We start from the raw sequence: 14,714 nt of genomic DNA, 5'->3' as shown, positions 1-14,714 counted from the left end.
TGATGGGATAGAGTTAAAAAATGGCTGTCCAACCACGTCTGTACCAGCTATTTCATCACAGGCCCTCAGAAGCTCAAACCATCGAGGATGCTTTGGTTGCAGCCTTTTGGCACACACTCTTCCCTAAAAAGAAATTGGGTCAAAACACCAGGCTGGATCAAATCTTTTTCGCGCTGTCCAACTTTCCAGAGCGGGCAACCCTGCCACTCTGCCCCTACTATTTTGACCAGGTCACTTCCAGGCTTCCTACTAGAGACCAAGTGAAACACAGGTGAGTTCCACTTCACATCAAATCATACTTAGGTGGGTTCTACAACCTGTAACAGGTGACCTTGGAACTGCTTATCAGATTAATCATTTTTAGATTATCTTGTTTACTAACTTCAAGTTAATGTACTCGTCAAATCTGAGTTATTCCTCAAGGCTCTTTGGAGCTTGAAGGGATTGTTCGGCTCTTTTAGAGGGGGTCTCATGGCAGTCGGCAGACCCCAGTTAGGAGAAGCAGACACAGAAGGTAAGCGATGTATTGTTGATGGTGGGCGACGGAGCAAAACCTATTTTAGCCCACTTAAAAAATGTGCTATATTTAGAATATTTTCACCTTACCATTCCCGACCGGGAACTGAAAGTTATATCCATCTGTTTTCTTCAAAGGCACAAATTGTGTAACTTTGGTGAATTTGAAACACCCCTGTTGGAAAAGGCCGTCTGTTGGTAACATAAAACCATGAAAATATTCTATATGCTAAAAATATTTTTTTTAGTTAGCCAAAAATAAGTTCTGCTGCTATCCCCGTCCACATCAATACAAAATCCAATGCTGTCAGCTGTCTGTTTCTCCAAACTAGGGGAGGGCCGACCACCACCGACTGTAGATAACACACTGACGATGGACAAGTACCTCATACAACCCCGCTTCAAAACATCCAAACTGTCCCTTTAACCTGTCCATGTAAATACACACTGTCGGTTGACAAAGGTCATATTTGCTGTGCAGCTTGGTGTACAGATAATGAACAGCCTTCCTCCCCTCTTGTGGCCGGAAGGGATCGCTACAACCTCCGGCTGCACTGTTTCGACTCATGGGCAGACACAAAACAGGAGTGGCAGAGCGCCACGGAGCAACACGGACGGCAGCCCAGCACCTGCCTGAGTGCACTCTGTCAACACCAAAACACTGGCAGGAGTATATCCACAAAAGAGTATATTCATATGATGTATGGTGCCCGCTTCTAACAACCTGAAGCCTTTGTCTCATAGCCATTAATATAATCCATTTTATGAAATTGATTTTGTACATGTGTCTGATGTGATACATTTTGATATGTGTGTAGGGATATGGTTCATATTTGAAAAGTTGGGCCAAATGTATTCACACATAATTTGTCCCAGTCGTCAATTCCACCCTTAAGGGCAATAGTTACAATCTGATTTGAAGTGTTTGAAAAGTTCCATTTCATGTTTTTTAAATGACAAAATCAGGGTTCATTTAATTTGTTGCAGGTCTAATTAAAACTTGACAAGAAAAACCACAACACAATGCTAGTTGTATAATGAAGTATCGTCAATTAAAAGCCATATATTTCAAGGCATTAAAATTAAAAAAACTTTTATTTTATTTATTTTTTTAAATGGAAAAACATCTTTATTGGATTTTCTTTAATGTAATGTCTTGTTAAGGGAGTACATATAGATACAAATGTTCTAACCTAGCTACAGTCAGGGCCCAGTAGAGTGCCTGTACAAAAGCACTCCTTCACATAGTAGTGTGTCTTCTCAAGGCTGAGACGAGACTGACAGGTCTAATCGGCCTTGTGCGGGGAGTAAATTTAGTCAAGAAATCAATGCCAATGTTGGGGACTACAAATCCACACTGTAGATACAGAAACAGACGTAAATCAATAGCAAACATGTGTCTGGACCCCCCCCCAGGATGTATTTTCTTTCTCTACTTGTAGAACTCGTGCTCCTGCTCGTCCTTTTTAATGACGGTCTTGTAAGCTTTTTCGAAGTCTTTGGCCAGGACGATATACCTGTTCTCACGTACTGCCAACATGCCAGCCTGAGACAGCAGAGGAAGAAATAAACAGAAGGAAGAAATCAAAATCAAATGCATACCATTATGGATTCCATACACAAAGTGAAAGATTGAGAGTGTGTGTGTGTGTCCCATTGCTTTTCATTTAGCACTGCTCTGAGAAAAAGAAACAAAAAATACTTAGAATAAAACTCTAGCTCACCTCCTGGCAGATGGAGTTGATGTCGGCTCCAGAGATCTTGTCTGGTCTGGCCACATCTATACATCAGTTAAGGACAACACATTAAATGACAAAATGCAAGAAATAAAACATCAGAGATGTGTTTACTAAAGGAATACTGGAATGATGTGTAAACGGGTTGCAGACTTTTGCCCTTCACATTGTTTAAAGTGCAACTAAACCAGCTGCTGTATGTTTTGATCAGTTTTCTTTTTGCACAAATCAGTTCCTGCTGTCGGGCTCTTTTGAGCTAAAGATTAGATAGTGTGCATATCAACACTCGTGGAAAAGTTATCTTAGATCTAGTTACCAACTGACTGATATTAAGTTTAGTTCCAATATTCAAAATTGTGAGTTTACAATTTGTACTGTACAAACTGGTTATATTTTAACACAAGCTCTAGCTCTGTTATAAGGTTCACAGTGGTACACGATTTTAGCATCCCTGACAGTTAACATCTCATCATGAGCGAAACAGCTACCCACACAATGCACTGGTTAAGTACTAGAATGACACATGTAACACCTAGTCAGTCACACACACACACACACACACAGTCTCACACACACGCTATTGAACCAAAAGGATACAGTCCTCCAGGTCGACCTCCTCAGAGAGATTCATTTTACTGGTGATCGTGGAGAAAACGAGACGTTTCTGCCGGCGGTCGGGCAGAGGGAACTCAATCTTCCTGTCCAGACGTCCAGGACGTAGCAGGGCCGGGTCCAACGTGTCTGCTCTGTTGGTGGCCATTATCACCTAAGAGGGCATTCAAATGTGAGCAGGATGGTACATCTTAGACATGGCATGTAAACAATGTTTACTTCTGGACCGAATGCACCTGAAGTATCTTGGGAAATGGTTTAGCCAGTCCTTCAAAAACTGATAACTTAAAAGTTGAAACTGTTTTCATTCGGGACCCTCTAGAAATGTAATTCTTCACAGACAAAACATAGTTCCTTGAAAAGCAGCCACCTTCTTTAAATACTGAAGGCTTTTTTTTTTTGGGTGGAAGTCTGGCTGCATTTGCGTTTAAGCAAAAGTCCATTTGCGGTTTTGAAGATGAACATAAACCTCTTTGGGGACTTGCTACGGTGAATAAATGGACAGTGGCCACAGTGAATGGATCTCAAGAGCTTTTTCTGACAGGTGGACTAAGCTCACCTTGACATTGACGTTCTGGTCAAAGCCGTCCATCTGATTAAGCAGCTCAAGTAAGATTCTCTGCACCTCCCTGTCAGCTGCAGGAAAAGAAAAAAAACAAGGTCAGATGGAACAAAACAGTATCATGTTGGTAATGCATTTACAAAAGGATGTGATCAGGAAAAAGCAGACATCTTAAAATCAGAACCTTGGTTTCAACAAGAAAAGAAACAGGGTCAGTTTGTCCCTAAAAATAAAACTAGTTTGTATACATCAAGTGTCCATGCAAATAACATGATAATACCTCCAGTCTGTGCATCAAAACGCTTTGTGGCGATGGCATCGATCTCATCAATAAAGATGATGGCTGGAGCATTTTCCTTTGCCAGCCGGAAGACATCACGCACCATACGAGGGCCTTCACCCAAATACTTCTGAACAAACTCTGAGCCCACCACACGGATGAACGCCGCTGGGGACAAAGCGTATGGACAAAGATTACATCTTCTATTCCCTTTGGATAATCTTCATCAATATTCCATAACTAAAATACAATGTCTGTGTTGTTTTAAATGACATAAGATATGTTTTAATCCATCTTGGGTTGTCAACATTAGGGGGGGGAAGTGGCTTTTTTGTCTACTACTTTTTGTCTATGCAAAGAGATAACTCAGTACATTAATGTCTCTCAATTGGAGGACTTACCTGTAGTGTGGTGTGCCACAGCCTTGGCCAACATGGTCTTACCACAACCTGGAGGTCCGTACATAAGGACACCCCTGGGTGGGTCAATGCCAATCTGATAAAGGAAATAGAACAGTATATTTGTATCTAGTTGTCAACTTTTGAGAGAAAATGTGTTTAAGTACGAGTGTAAAATCCATGAAAAGCATTTGTTGTCCATGTAAAACAATTCTAATTTCTCTAGAGTTACTGACCTGTTTGTAGAGCTCAAAGTGGGTCAGTGGTAGCTCAACAGCTTCTCGAACTTCCTGCTTTTGAATGTCCATACCACCAATGTCGGCATACATCACATCTGGCTTTTGGTCTGGGAGCAGAAACACAGATAGTCAACTTCATACAAGAAATCCAACCTTGATTATAAAAAAAGGTGCAATGTGTATGATCTGCCCAGAATTTTGGTTTGAAACATAAATGTGAAGAGCCAACAGTGTTGACGTTATGTCAAAGATATCTACTGAAATGAGCAGACTAACCAGCTTGCCATGGACCTGTCTTGTTAAACCACTTGTACCTCGAGGCGATAATGACTCACTGATACTAACGTCCTGTCTGCCCTCATGACAGGAAAAAGTAGAGCAGCCCAGAGGGCTTGTCACATTAAGGGTGCATGTCTTTGTTTATTGGATCAGATCCCTCGTGGCAAAATTGAGAAGACGAAGGTTAGCTGTAGTTACTAGCATTCAGCCAGCGCTAACCCCGGCACCAGGACAGCAGGTTGTAGCCAGAATTAGCACTGGGTTTAACCGTGTAACAGCTGCAACAGAAAGTTGGCTGAGGCGGTGGAGAGTCTGAGCAGTTACCTGGAATACGACCCCCAGCTCTGGGGTTAGCGCTGGCTGAATTCATGATACTACATCAGCTAACTTAAAGTTGGTCTCCCGGAGATTCCCGCTGTCTTCCAGCCAAGTAGTCTTCTAGTGGCAGGGAGGACGAACTACAACACCGAGTCGCTTTCTCAAGCGTTTCAGCAGTTTGCGTAATCTTGCCCTGCTGTTGGTTAGTGGTTTGATAACCTATGACTGTAAATTTAGATTTTATGGACTCAGTCGTAAAGCTGAAATACTGCCCCTTTTTGTGTTACATGTGGCTATATCTTACACATTGTACCATTAACACCTTCAAGAATATTACATTCATGTATTTTTAACAGATTTATCAAATTATTGAATCACCAACTGATCAATAATTCAATGATTTGACTGTCAATAGTAAAATATTCTGTGCCACTGGTACACAGAAAAATGTAATCTCCTCATTAGACCATGGCCGTCTTTGTGAAAGAGCTATTAATACCGAACCAGAAAACCTCTGGGAGAAAGTGGTTCTGGGTGTTTTACCCGACGTCAGCATCATGATGCTGCTGTCAGCTTCAGGAGGGAGCACATCCACCAGAGCGTTGCTGTGCTTGTGCAAAGCCACTGAGGCGTTGGGCTTCAGCAGCTCTCTGTCAATGGTGCTCAGGATGCGAACATAGTAGTTGGACCCTGAGAGCAGAACAAGGATGAATAAAAAAAACCAACTCATTAAGGATTTAAAAACATGTACTTCACACTGAATAATTAAAATGTTACAGCACATCTTACTAGGTTCTCTCTCAAGACTCTGAAAGCCAGAACATGAAAAAGCATTCAAATACACAGCATGTAGGCTTACATTAATTTAAAATGTTCTGCATTTCCTGTTTAACAATTTATTTTCAGTCATTATTTTTATATTTTTAATGGATACTATTTCGTTATTATTATTATTCGAAATACTAGTAAGAATTGAATTGTTCAGTCAGTACAGAAAGTAACCCCTTAATATTAAGCTAAACAATGTTTAAGTGCAAATTAGACCATTTAAATGTTATGATACCATGAACCTGAAATGTTCTCCTGAAATGTACCATTGGTTTTATTATACATAGTTTAGTTGTGGCTGTTTATGAACACAGCCGTCAATGTTTTTATTACGTCCACGAACGTTACCTGTAGTGGAGCCAACAATGGCTGTGTTCTGGTCAACAGCTTCCAGGAACTGGCCGATGACAAGTGGGATGCTCTGTATCCTTTTCACCTCCTCCTGGGCATGGAGAAACTCTTTCTTCAGGTTCTTCTGTTCATCTTTGATGTACTCCTCCTGCACCTCAAGGAACTCCAGCTCCTGCTGCAGCTTCTGGAAACGCACAACAAAAAGACAGAAGGGTGAGAACCTGCTGGCTGGAGGTCATTGACCGAGGTTAGTAGCTTGTGTGTCACATGGATAGTTGAAGAACCAAGTCAAGTGAGGAATCTAAGATTATATTGAAGACCTTATGCATGCAAACAATCATAATCTGCAATGTAAATAGCTGAGATGGTAAATGATGAATTGGCCTGTTTCAAAACTCTACACTCACAGCATTTTAAATAGTATGCGATTAAAACAACAATGTAGTGGGAAACTGTCATACTGAAAGCACCACATTGTACAGTCACACAATACAAATGTAATTAACAGGTAGGGGACCTTGTATCTGCTGTAAAGGTCCTCAAGATCTTCTGGTTCTGGTGCCAGGAAAGAGAGACCTGTCTGGGGTCTGGAGGTCAGTATTGCTGGCATCTCGTCCTGTGAAGGTGAAAGCATCAGTAGAGCAGAACATGTTCAACTATAACAATTAACACTCATTAACGAAGAGCTCGTCACAGACTACATTCGGCTCAGGAACAAAGACTGAATTTGGTTTATTACCTAGCACCCATCAGAGACATACACCAGCTCAGCTAACGTCACAGTTAGCTCGTTACCAGCTAGCTTACTTAAACCGCCCGTAAAAGCAAGAAAACAGGACTATTTAAAGCCATTCGCGACACGCCCGGAACAATAACACAATCTCACATCATTCCGCGTTGTATACGGCTTAATAAAAACATCGTTATTGTAAGCAGATTCATCATCTCAAGCTCAACAAACATCCGGCTAACGCTAGCAGCTAACGCTAACTTGCGTGACAGAGCAACTAACGTTAAACCGAACAGAGAATGAATTGGCAGGTTTACATTCCGGCTTCGTTAACGAGAGAACACGGAGTGAACCACTGAGACGAAACAGCCGAGAACAGCAACACTTAAACCATTAAATTCACAAAGGCCTACCGAAGAAACTCGGTACGTTTTAAGTGGAAAAAAACAGGAAACAATGTCACTAATTCATACCGGGCTCTTTTCTACAGCTACGATGTCCTCCATGTTGAAATATTCCTTCCCGTCTGACGTAATGACGCAAGACGTTGGAAGAGGGGTTTTATGGGTAATGAAGTTCATTTCTGGGTTACAGGCAATTTACCTGTTAGCTACATACTTATGTTATGCAAAACAATAACATATTGTGCTTAAGTGATGGTTGGAAAATATATAAAACAAAAAGAAAAATACACTATTATTTTGAATACTTGTTACTTTGGAAAACATGATGCACATTCCTGCACAAAACTGTACAGCTCTCTCATTTGAACTTGTAGGCTACTTGTACTTATTTGTTATACTCTCAATTATTATTAGATTCTGTTCTCTTACCATGAGTATTCCTTGTTATGTGGGAAACTACTTGGCATAAACTGTTCATATCACTATTGTTAGATTTACCCAGTCCCAGCTGAGACACATGTTCCCACCTTTTAAGGAATATAAAAGGAATAAAATAAATGCCAAATGTTATAGAATCACATACTATTGTTATGATTGACATGATAATAGAGAGTTCTTTTAAACCGTTTTCTTTTTTTTCACACTCTTCACCCCAGGAAGGCGTAACACAGTCCCGAAGAACTAACTTTGCACGTGGGTGTGCAGAAAGCTGTAATCTCCTGTTGCAGTGCTGGCAGTCTTTACACCTCTGAATTTTCTGTGTGAAAAAAACCAACATGTTTATTTTATGCACCACTGTGGTTTCTATTCAAGGCTCAACTGAAAAAAAGTATTGGCACAAATTAAAAAAACGTGATTGCACTAGAACTACATATTTCTCTTGCGTGGGAGAACGCATGGAATAAGTACACCGTTGTATGTCAGCTATGCATAAGCCTACACGTCTGTCTGTTGTTGTCTTGACCATGAAACAGCAGCAGAGAGAACAATCAAGTTGCACTTACAGTTCGGGATGCATCGTTGAGACTTTCTCACTCTTGATACTGATACCCGGGGCTTATGCTATCTGACTACACAGAGTACCGATGATTAATAAGCTCTATGCCTCACTGTCTGGAAGTGACTCGGATCATTTGTGAAAGGCCTCCTAAGGACTGACTTAAACATTACTTTTATAACTTTGTTAAAGTGAATTGCTATTTATAAATAAATGAATCATGCACATGCAACTTCAAAATGCAAGATGTTCAAATTTAACAGAAATTACAATCAAAGCTTTTTACTGCAGCAACAAATCAACACATGAATTAAAACTCCAGTTTATAATAATTAAAGTAGATAAACATAGAATTGATTTGAATAGATCGGCCCTATTGACCCTATCTACTTATTTGCTTGCGCTACAGAAAAAGCAAGTAGACATTTGTTTTGGGTGATGGCTGTCACAGTCACGCTCAATTTTTAGGACATCATGAAAAGTTTTGACAGTTGAGCAAACGTCATCCGCTAATGAAGATGTGATATAGTGGAAAGCTTGAGAACAAGCGAGTAGGACCTTGAATGGAGATAATTCTGTCAACTGTGTGTTTCATGCAACAAAATATGTGTAAAAACAACAAGAAAACCAAAGAACCACATCCTGTTAATGTAATAAATACATTTTATATACTGCATTTTTTTCTTTGTTTAAATTATTTGCAGAAGTCAAGAAATACTATTTTTGGACTGTGTGACACTGTAAAGGCGTCAGACAATGTAAATGTTCCAGCCTCTCAGGGTGTGGTGGGCTAACATCCGCCTTCATGGGCTTCGTCTGCGCTCAGAGGAGGTAAAGTCGTCCTTGTTGGCTTGTTGAAGATCATTTTGTCTGAGATGCATCACAGCCTCATATTGACAAAATGGGGATGGGCACAGCGGATACTTTTATACTTCATGGTCGCAGGTACACTTTTTTGATTGACAAATGTTTTATTTGTAGATGACAAATGTGTTTGTGATCGTGATCATCATCTTTTTACTCAGTACTCAATTCAAGAAAGTGTGTTTTTTTCATAAATGCTTTGCAGGATTATTTGCATGTGCTTGCAATTTAGTTCTCAAATACAATCATAAGGACAGACGGTTGACTTTGTTTCCTATAAGTTATCCAGTTTTATTTGGGCATTTTCAACCTAAAGGTGGATTCTTTGCTGTGGTATTGACACAGGTGTGTGTATGTTCACTCTCTAGTGTGTTTTTCTAACAAGAACAACAACAAGCATCCGGTTAGATGAACAAAGCAGAGGCAAAAACTTGTTTTTAGTTCTTAAAAAAACGTAACTTTATATTAGTGGGCTGAGACACGTCTTTAAAAATTGCTTTTGAATTAAATGACCTTTCAAACCTCCTGTAAATTCTGTTTTTATATTTTGCAAATTACTTTTTTTTGCTGTCTTACAAGCATCACTTCTTGTGTTTCAATTGTTATTCTGTTATAACTTTAAACAACTGTGATAAAAGCAATCTGGTTCTGACAATAATCTGTTTTAAAAACACAAATATCTTTGCATGCTAGATTCTTCTCCATCACTGGATATTACTTTTTTTTTGCATCTTTGGTCTCATGGCATAAGCCAACGAGACTTGTAGGTAGCACAATAAAATATATCTTTAAAATGTCCCTGATTATTATCTCGACCATTTAAAATATTTTGGGGGGCTTTTTTGCACTTATTGGATAAGAGCGTAAAGGTAGAGGAGGAGCAAAGGGTAACCAAGGTACAACGCCTGCATTGATTTGAGGAAGTTGTGGTTATGTTACATTGAGCTATCAGGATGCCCAAAATAATTTGACCACTAATGCATGTGTGAACATGTTCTCTAATCTCTTTGTATCATTCTTTTATCCTCAAAAGTGTTCCTTGTAAAAGCTTTGTAACTCTTTGGTAAAATCTTCCAAAATCATGCAGCAACTCTGAGCTAACATAAATAAATAAAAGTGACCACAACTGGTCTGCCATTGACTAATGTTTTAGGAAGTGACAACCTCATCAGCTGAAAGCTGAAAGACACATATCCTCCGGTCAGTTTAATACGAGAACAATATAAAGGGACTTTAAAACTGCTAGGAAAATCCCCACTTATTCAATTCAAGGAAAAAAATGTGACTAATATATTGAGTCTAAAAGAGAGAAAGTTTCATAGCATGCCGTTTCTTGCTTCTGAGCTGCATCTCAATTCTACATTTTAATTCAAAATGTGCAAGCGTCCACTAAATGCAAAAATGGCAGAATCCCAAACTTCCGGTTATAAATCCTGCTCTCGATATTTGTTAAAAAAGTTTAAAACTAAACTCACATGTACAAAACAAATTGAGGTCTGTCGCTGCTTTATTCAACACAAAAGAGATGGAGGATGAGCAGCTTGGTGAAAGTGACGGTTACCTTTGACAGGAAACTGTATTTATTTTCAGATACTCGCTCTCTGATCACAGTCCTCCAGCCTCCTGTGCTCACCACAGCTCTGGGTCATGACGTCATGATGCCGTGCCATCTCAAGCTCTCCCACGATGAGAGAATGGTGACCCTGCCGGTTCTGTATTGGTACTTAACACAGAACAACACTGACAGTCACAGGCTGTTCCCCTCTGAGAAATATGAACGGCGTGTTGAACTGCTGGACAAAAGTCGGACCACTTCAAACAAGTCCATAGTCTTGAAGAATGTCCAGTGGGCCGACAGCGGGAAGTACCTGTGCAAACTGTCCATCACCACACAGAGGGGTAAAAGCTTCAGGAGGAAAGGAAGTGAAACTGCACTGAAGGTTTATGGTGAATACAAGATGTGTCCATTCTAATTAGAGGGCGTTGCAATATAGCAGTATAGACGATAACCATGCTATTTGAAAAAGATGTTCGGCACGTTAATAATAATACGGATGAGCCTATATGATAATATTGTGTAAATCATCCAGCGCCTCTTAAATCATTTTACGTTTCTTCCCTTTCTAGCTTTGTCGAGAATTAATTGAATTTGGTATGTGAAGTGCAGTGACTGGGCTCAAAATGTAGGCGTTGAAGAATAATTTAATGAAAGCAGACAGAACCGTCAGTGTAAATGTGTGTGTTCCTGAGTGTCTTTTAATGTGCTGCATATATCTGCATCTCTTTCAGACACCATGGTCTTTAACCTCACCGCTCACAATGACTCTCTGCTCTGGTGCCAAGTGAACATGACCCCGGATCCCGGATTTGTTTTGTCCATTTCTCACAATGGACGCAAACTCCAACCTGCGGACTCTGCTCCAGGAGATGCGGGCGCAGCTCTGCCCTACGTCACACTCTCAGAGACCATCCCTCTGAAGAGTGAAGGAGAATATGAGTGTCAGCTGCACCTGAACCGAGATCTAATAACGAAAAACATCTTTTACCATCTGCGTGGTAAGAATCTCTGTACTGAAGATGATAAAATAATAACACAAAAGCTGGCAAAAACATTATCTTTCCCCATTCTATTATCTGAACCACTTATCCTGTTCAGGGTCCACTCAGAAGGACTGCTCAGACCGGGAACCGAACCCTAAACCTCTTGACCTAAACCACCGTGCAGCCCCATTCTCTTTACCCAATTATTATAAATGTTCAACCTGCAGGCTTCCACATGAACCCCATTTGCTGTTGGTTCCAGCATATTTCCAGTTATCCACATCTGCATGAAGCTTTCATCTTTTAACTGGAAAAGCTTGAAGCTTTAGACTTCATTGGCCAGAAATCCTGCACTTTGTCAACAACACTCGTTTGACTTTGACTCCTTAGTGGCTGAAGTTGATGGAGATGCTGAAAACAATAGTTCTCTAACGAGTCCAACGACTATCTCAGGTGAGTCTGTCCAAAACCGCTTCTGGAGAAGTGTTTCACACACAGTACAAAAAGACATTTGTAGACCTAGTGGAATCTAGCGATGCAGACAGGCTTTGTTTTAATTAAATGAATTATTAATATAAACTCAACATGGGCTGCATGGTGGTGTAGTGGCTAGTAGCACTGTCACCTCACAGCAAACGGGGACAGGGTTCGATCCCCAATCCCGGGCAGTGTGGGCTCTCTCCGGCTTCCTCCAACAGTCATGCAGCTTATAGACCCTAAAGTTGTCTGTGGTTATATGTCCTGCCTGCCTTCACCCAAAGTCAGCTGGGATGGGCTCCAGTGACCCTAAATAGGATACGCGGTTTGGATAATGGAATAAACCCAACTCTTTAATCTTTCATTTTTGGAGTGCTTCATATAAGTGCTTTTGTGTTTCTCAGAGCCAGGTGTGGAGGTGTTTCCAGAGCCGTGGCTGCTGTATATGGCTCTCCTCCTGGTGCCCGTCACCATCCTGCTGAGCCTTGTAACTGCCCTGCTGGTGTACAGGTGCTGAGTTAGTCAACATCTGGCTGAAACCGAAAGGCTTAGCAATGGTGATCCAGGCTCTCATGACCATGGACAATCAGCTACTGTCCATTCAAGTTAAAAGGGGAGCGCTTTGAAATCAAAGCATTGTGCATGATCAAATTCACAGACTACAATCACAACTGTCCCTGTCCAATCAAATATTCACATGGCTCCTTCTTAATTCAGGGGCAGAACCCGCCGAAGATCCCAATGCATCATAATGGTTCATGGCTGTCCCATTTAGAACAAACAAGCAGCCCACAGAATCCCCAAATCCACGATGAACAGTCAGCCGCTTCGTGGTGATTTCTGGCTCATTGTTAACTCATAAGTCTCCAATCGAAGCCGGGACTCAACACCTCCTGTACATTGACGGCACTCACAGAACATTCAAACACAAGATCCAGCTAAATCATGGTCAAAAATCACAAATGAATTAAAGTAAATGAAAGAAGATTGAAATACCTTCACAAATGAAGGTTGACTTTAAAGTGGAGGGTTCCTAAAGCAAACTATAACACTGTATGTCTCTGTTTATGCATTTAAGGAAGACGTAACAAACTATGTCTTTATGGCCTCCTATAATTATTTGTCTATTTCACAATGTAAACTGTATATGTCAATATAGAGAGGTGATAAAGTACTAAAGCGCATATTAAATGATATGTTATTACTCTTATTTATTAATTCTTACTGATCTTTAGTTAAATGTACAGTCTCATGTTGATAATAGTAATAATAATACAAGTTTTTTTGGTTTGCTCTCAATCAGAAAATAAACCCCTTCACACATTCCTCTTTTATCAGAAATGTAAATGTCTGTTTGGCTTTTGTTTGTCGAGTTTGGAGCTTCGGTTAAATAAAAAGACATCGTCTTCATATCGAAGCTGCCTTTGTGTTCATAAATCACAGAAGCATGAGTGCATATTTATCTTGTGTTGTTTCCGTGATTGACGTTAATCCACATATTAAACAAAAATTAAAAGGGATGTGAGTGGAGTTAGGGACAAGAAGGTTGCGTGCGCAACGCGTAACACACAAACACACACACACACACACACACACACACACACACACACACACACACACAGGAAGGATGCATTTGTCAGAGCGAGGACAGGCATGCAATCAGCACACTAATCCTCACTGCTGGCATGATGAAATGGCCAAAAAGAGAGGTCAGCGCGCACACACACACACACGCATACATACACTATACAAAAAAACATACACACACACATACACACACTTGATTCCCCCCTGAGTCAGAGAGCGAGTCAGTGCACCTGTGGGTATATGTTGCATGTTGTGTGGCAGACGGCTGAGAACGGGACAGGCGAGTAAATAAGAAACTTCACGTTTAATGATTTCAGGACAAACACTTTGTTATGAAGGCGAGTAACGCTTTGAAATCCATCAGGCACCAAATGTGAAACTATAAAGTCATGTGAAGAAACAAAGATGTAAAGCCTTGGGTCCATTAAGAAAGTTACATTGTTGATACAAATTAATGCCAATAGACCACTTTAAATATTATAATATGAAATAAGATTATTTAAAAAAAGCTGTTAACACCAAATAGCCTACATGGACGGATGAGACAAAGAGACATGTATTGTCAACAGCACCACAAAGCCTTCAAAATGTCCGTGAACCCGAGCTTTAACGGCTTTGACAGAAAGAAAAACTGGACATAACCTTCAGGGAGGATTTATTGCAGCGCTGCTGTATTAGACTGCTGGAGCTTTAAAGGTGAGCTTCCATGTCTCAGCTTTACACTGCTGCACCTTTATGATCTCTGTGTATCAATATTGTATACTTTTTTATTTTGTATCCTTCGTATTTTTTGATATAGTAATACAATTATGTCATGTATACTTTTGGTACAACCTTGCATTTCACCACATAATCTACATGTTGGATTTAATGTGTTTTGTAGAAAATAAAACATGTATGTGAAATAGCTCTGTCTCCATCTGATTATCACATAATCGAACTGTTTGTCAGTGACTGCTCTCTTTGCCAACACGTGGTGGTTTCTGGAAGCAATG

The 14,714-nt window shown here is 40.3% G+C and overlaps 2 protein-coding genes across 5 annotated transcripts; one reads left to right on the top strand and one right to left on the bottom strand.

Moving 5' to 3' along the window:
* Positions 1–1,592: 1,592 nt before the first annotated feature.
* On the bottom strand, positions 1,593–7,443 carry psmc4 (proteasome 26S subunit, ATPase 4). Of its 3 annotated transcripts, none has more exons than XM_034528515.1 (11): positions 7,323–7,443; positions 6,637–6,735; positions 6,117–6,303; positions 5,484–5,630; positions 4,341–4,450; positions 4,108–4,201; positions 3,707–3,874; positions 3,424–3,500; positions 2,850–3,018; positions 2,241–2,296; positions 1,593–2,062 (listed from the first exon to the last, which is right to left on the bottom strand). In XM_034528515.1, exons 1-11 carry the CDS (start codon positions 7,428–7,430, stop codon positions 1,949–1,951), a joined length of 1,329 nt encoding a protein of 442 aa, XP_034384406.1. In that variant the 5' UTR covers positions 7,431–7,443; the 3' UTR covers positions 1,593–1,948. The 3 variants fall into 3 exon arrangements, with proteins under 3 accessions (XP_034384406.1, XP_034384407.1, XP_034384409.1); XM_034528516.1 differs by having other exon boundaries at positions 7,263–7,367; XM_034528518.1 differs by lacking the exon at positions 7,323–7,443 and adding an exon at positions 7,167–7,279.
* A 1,622-nt stretch (positions 7,444–9,065) lies between these two features.
* LOC117728233 lies at positions 9,066–13,511 on the top strand. Of its 2 annotated transcripts, none has more exons than XM_034529040.1 (4): positions 9,066–9,195; positions 10,705–11,061; positions 11,404–11,670; positions 12,537–13,511. In XM_034529040.1, exons 1-4 carry the CDS (start codon positions 9,126–9,128, stop codon positions 12,647–12,649), a joined length of 807 nt encoding a protein of 268 aa, XP_034384931.1. In that variant the 5' UTR covers positions 9,066–9,125; the 3' UTR covers positions 12,650–13,511. The 2 variants fall into 2 exon arrangements, with proteins under 2 accessions (XP_034384931.1, XP_034384930.1); XM_034529039.1 differs by lacking the exon at positions 12,537–13,511 and adding an exon at positions 12,046–12,359.
* Positions 13,512–14,714: the final 1,203 nt, after the last annotated feature.

The sequence above is a fragment of the Cyclopterus lumpus genome, chromosome 25 (genome assembly GCF_009769545.1).
Source record: "Cyclopterus lumpus isolate fCycLum1 chromosome 25, fCycLum1.pri, whole genome shotgun sequence".
In the NCBI taxonomy this organism is placed as follows: Eukaryota; Metazoa; Chordata; class Actinopteri; order Perciformes; family Cyclopteridae; genus Cyclopterus; species Cyclopterus lumpus.
The sequence above is the reverse complement of the archived record's forward strand: the minus strand, read 5'-3'. Positions and strand labels throughout refer to the sequence as shown.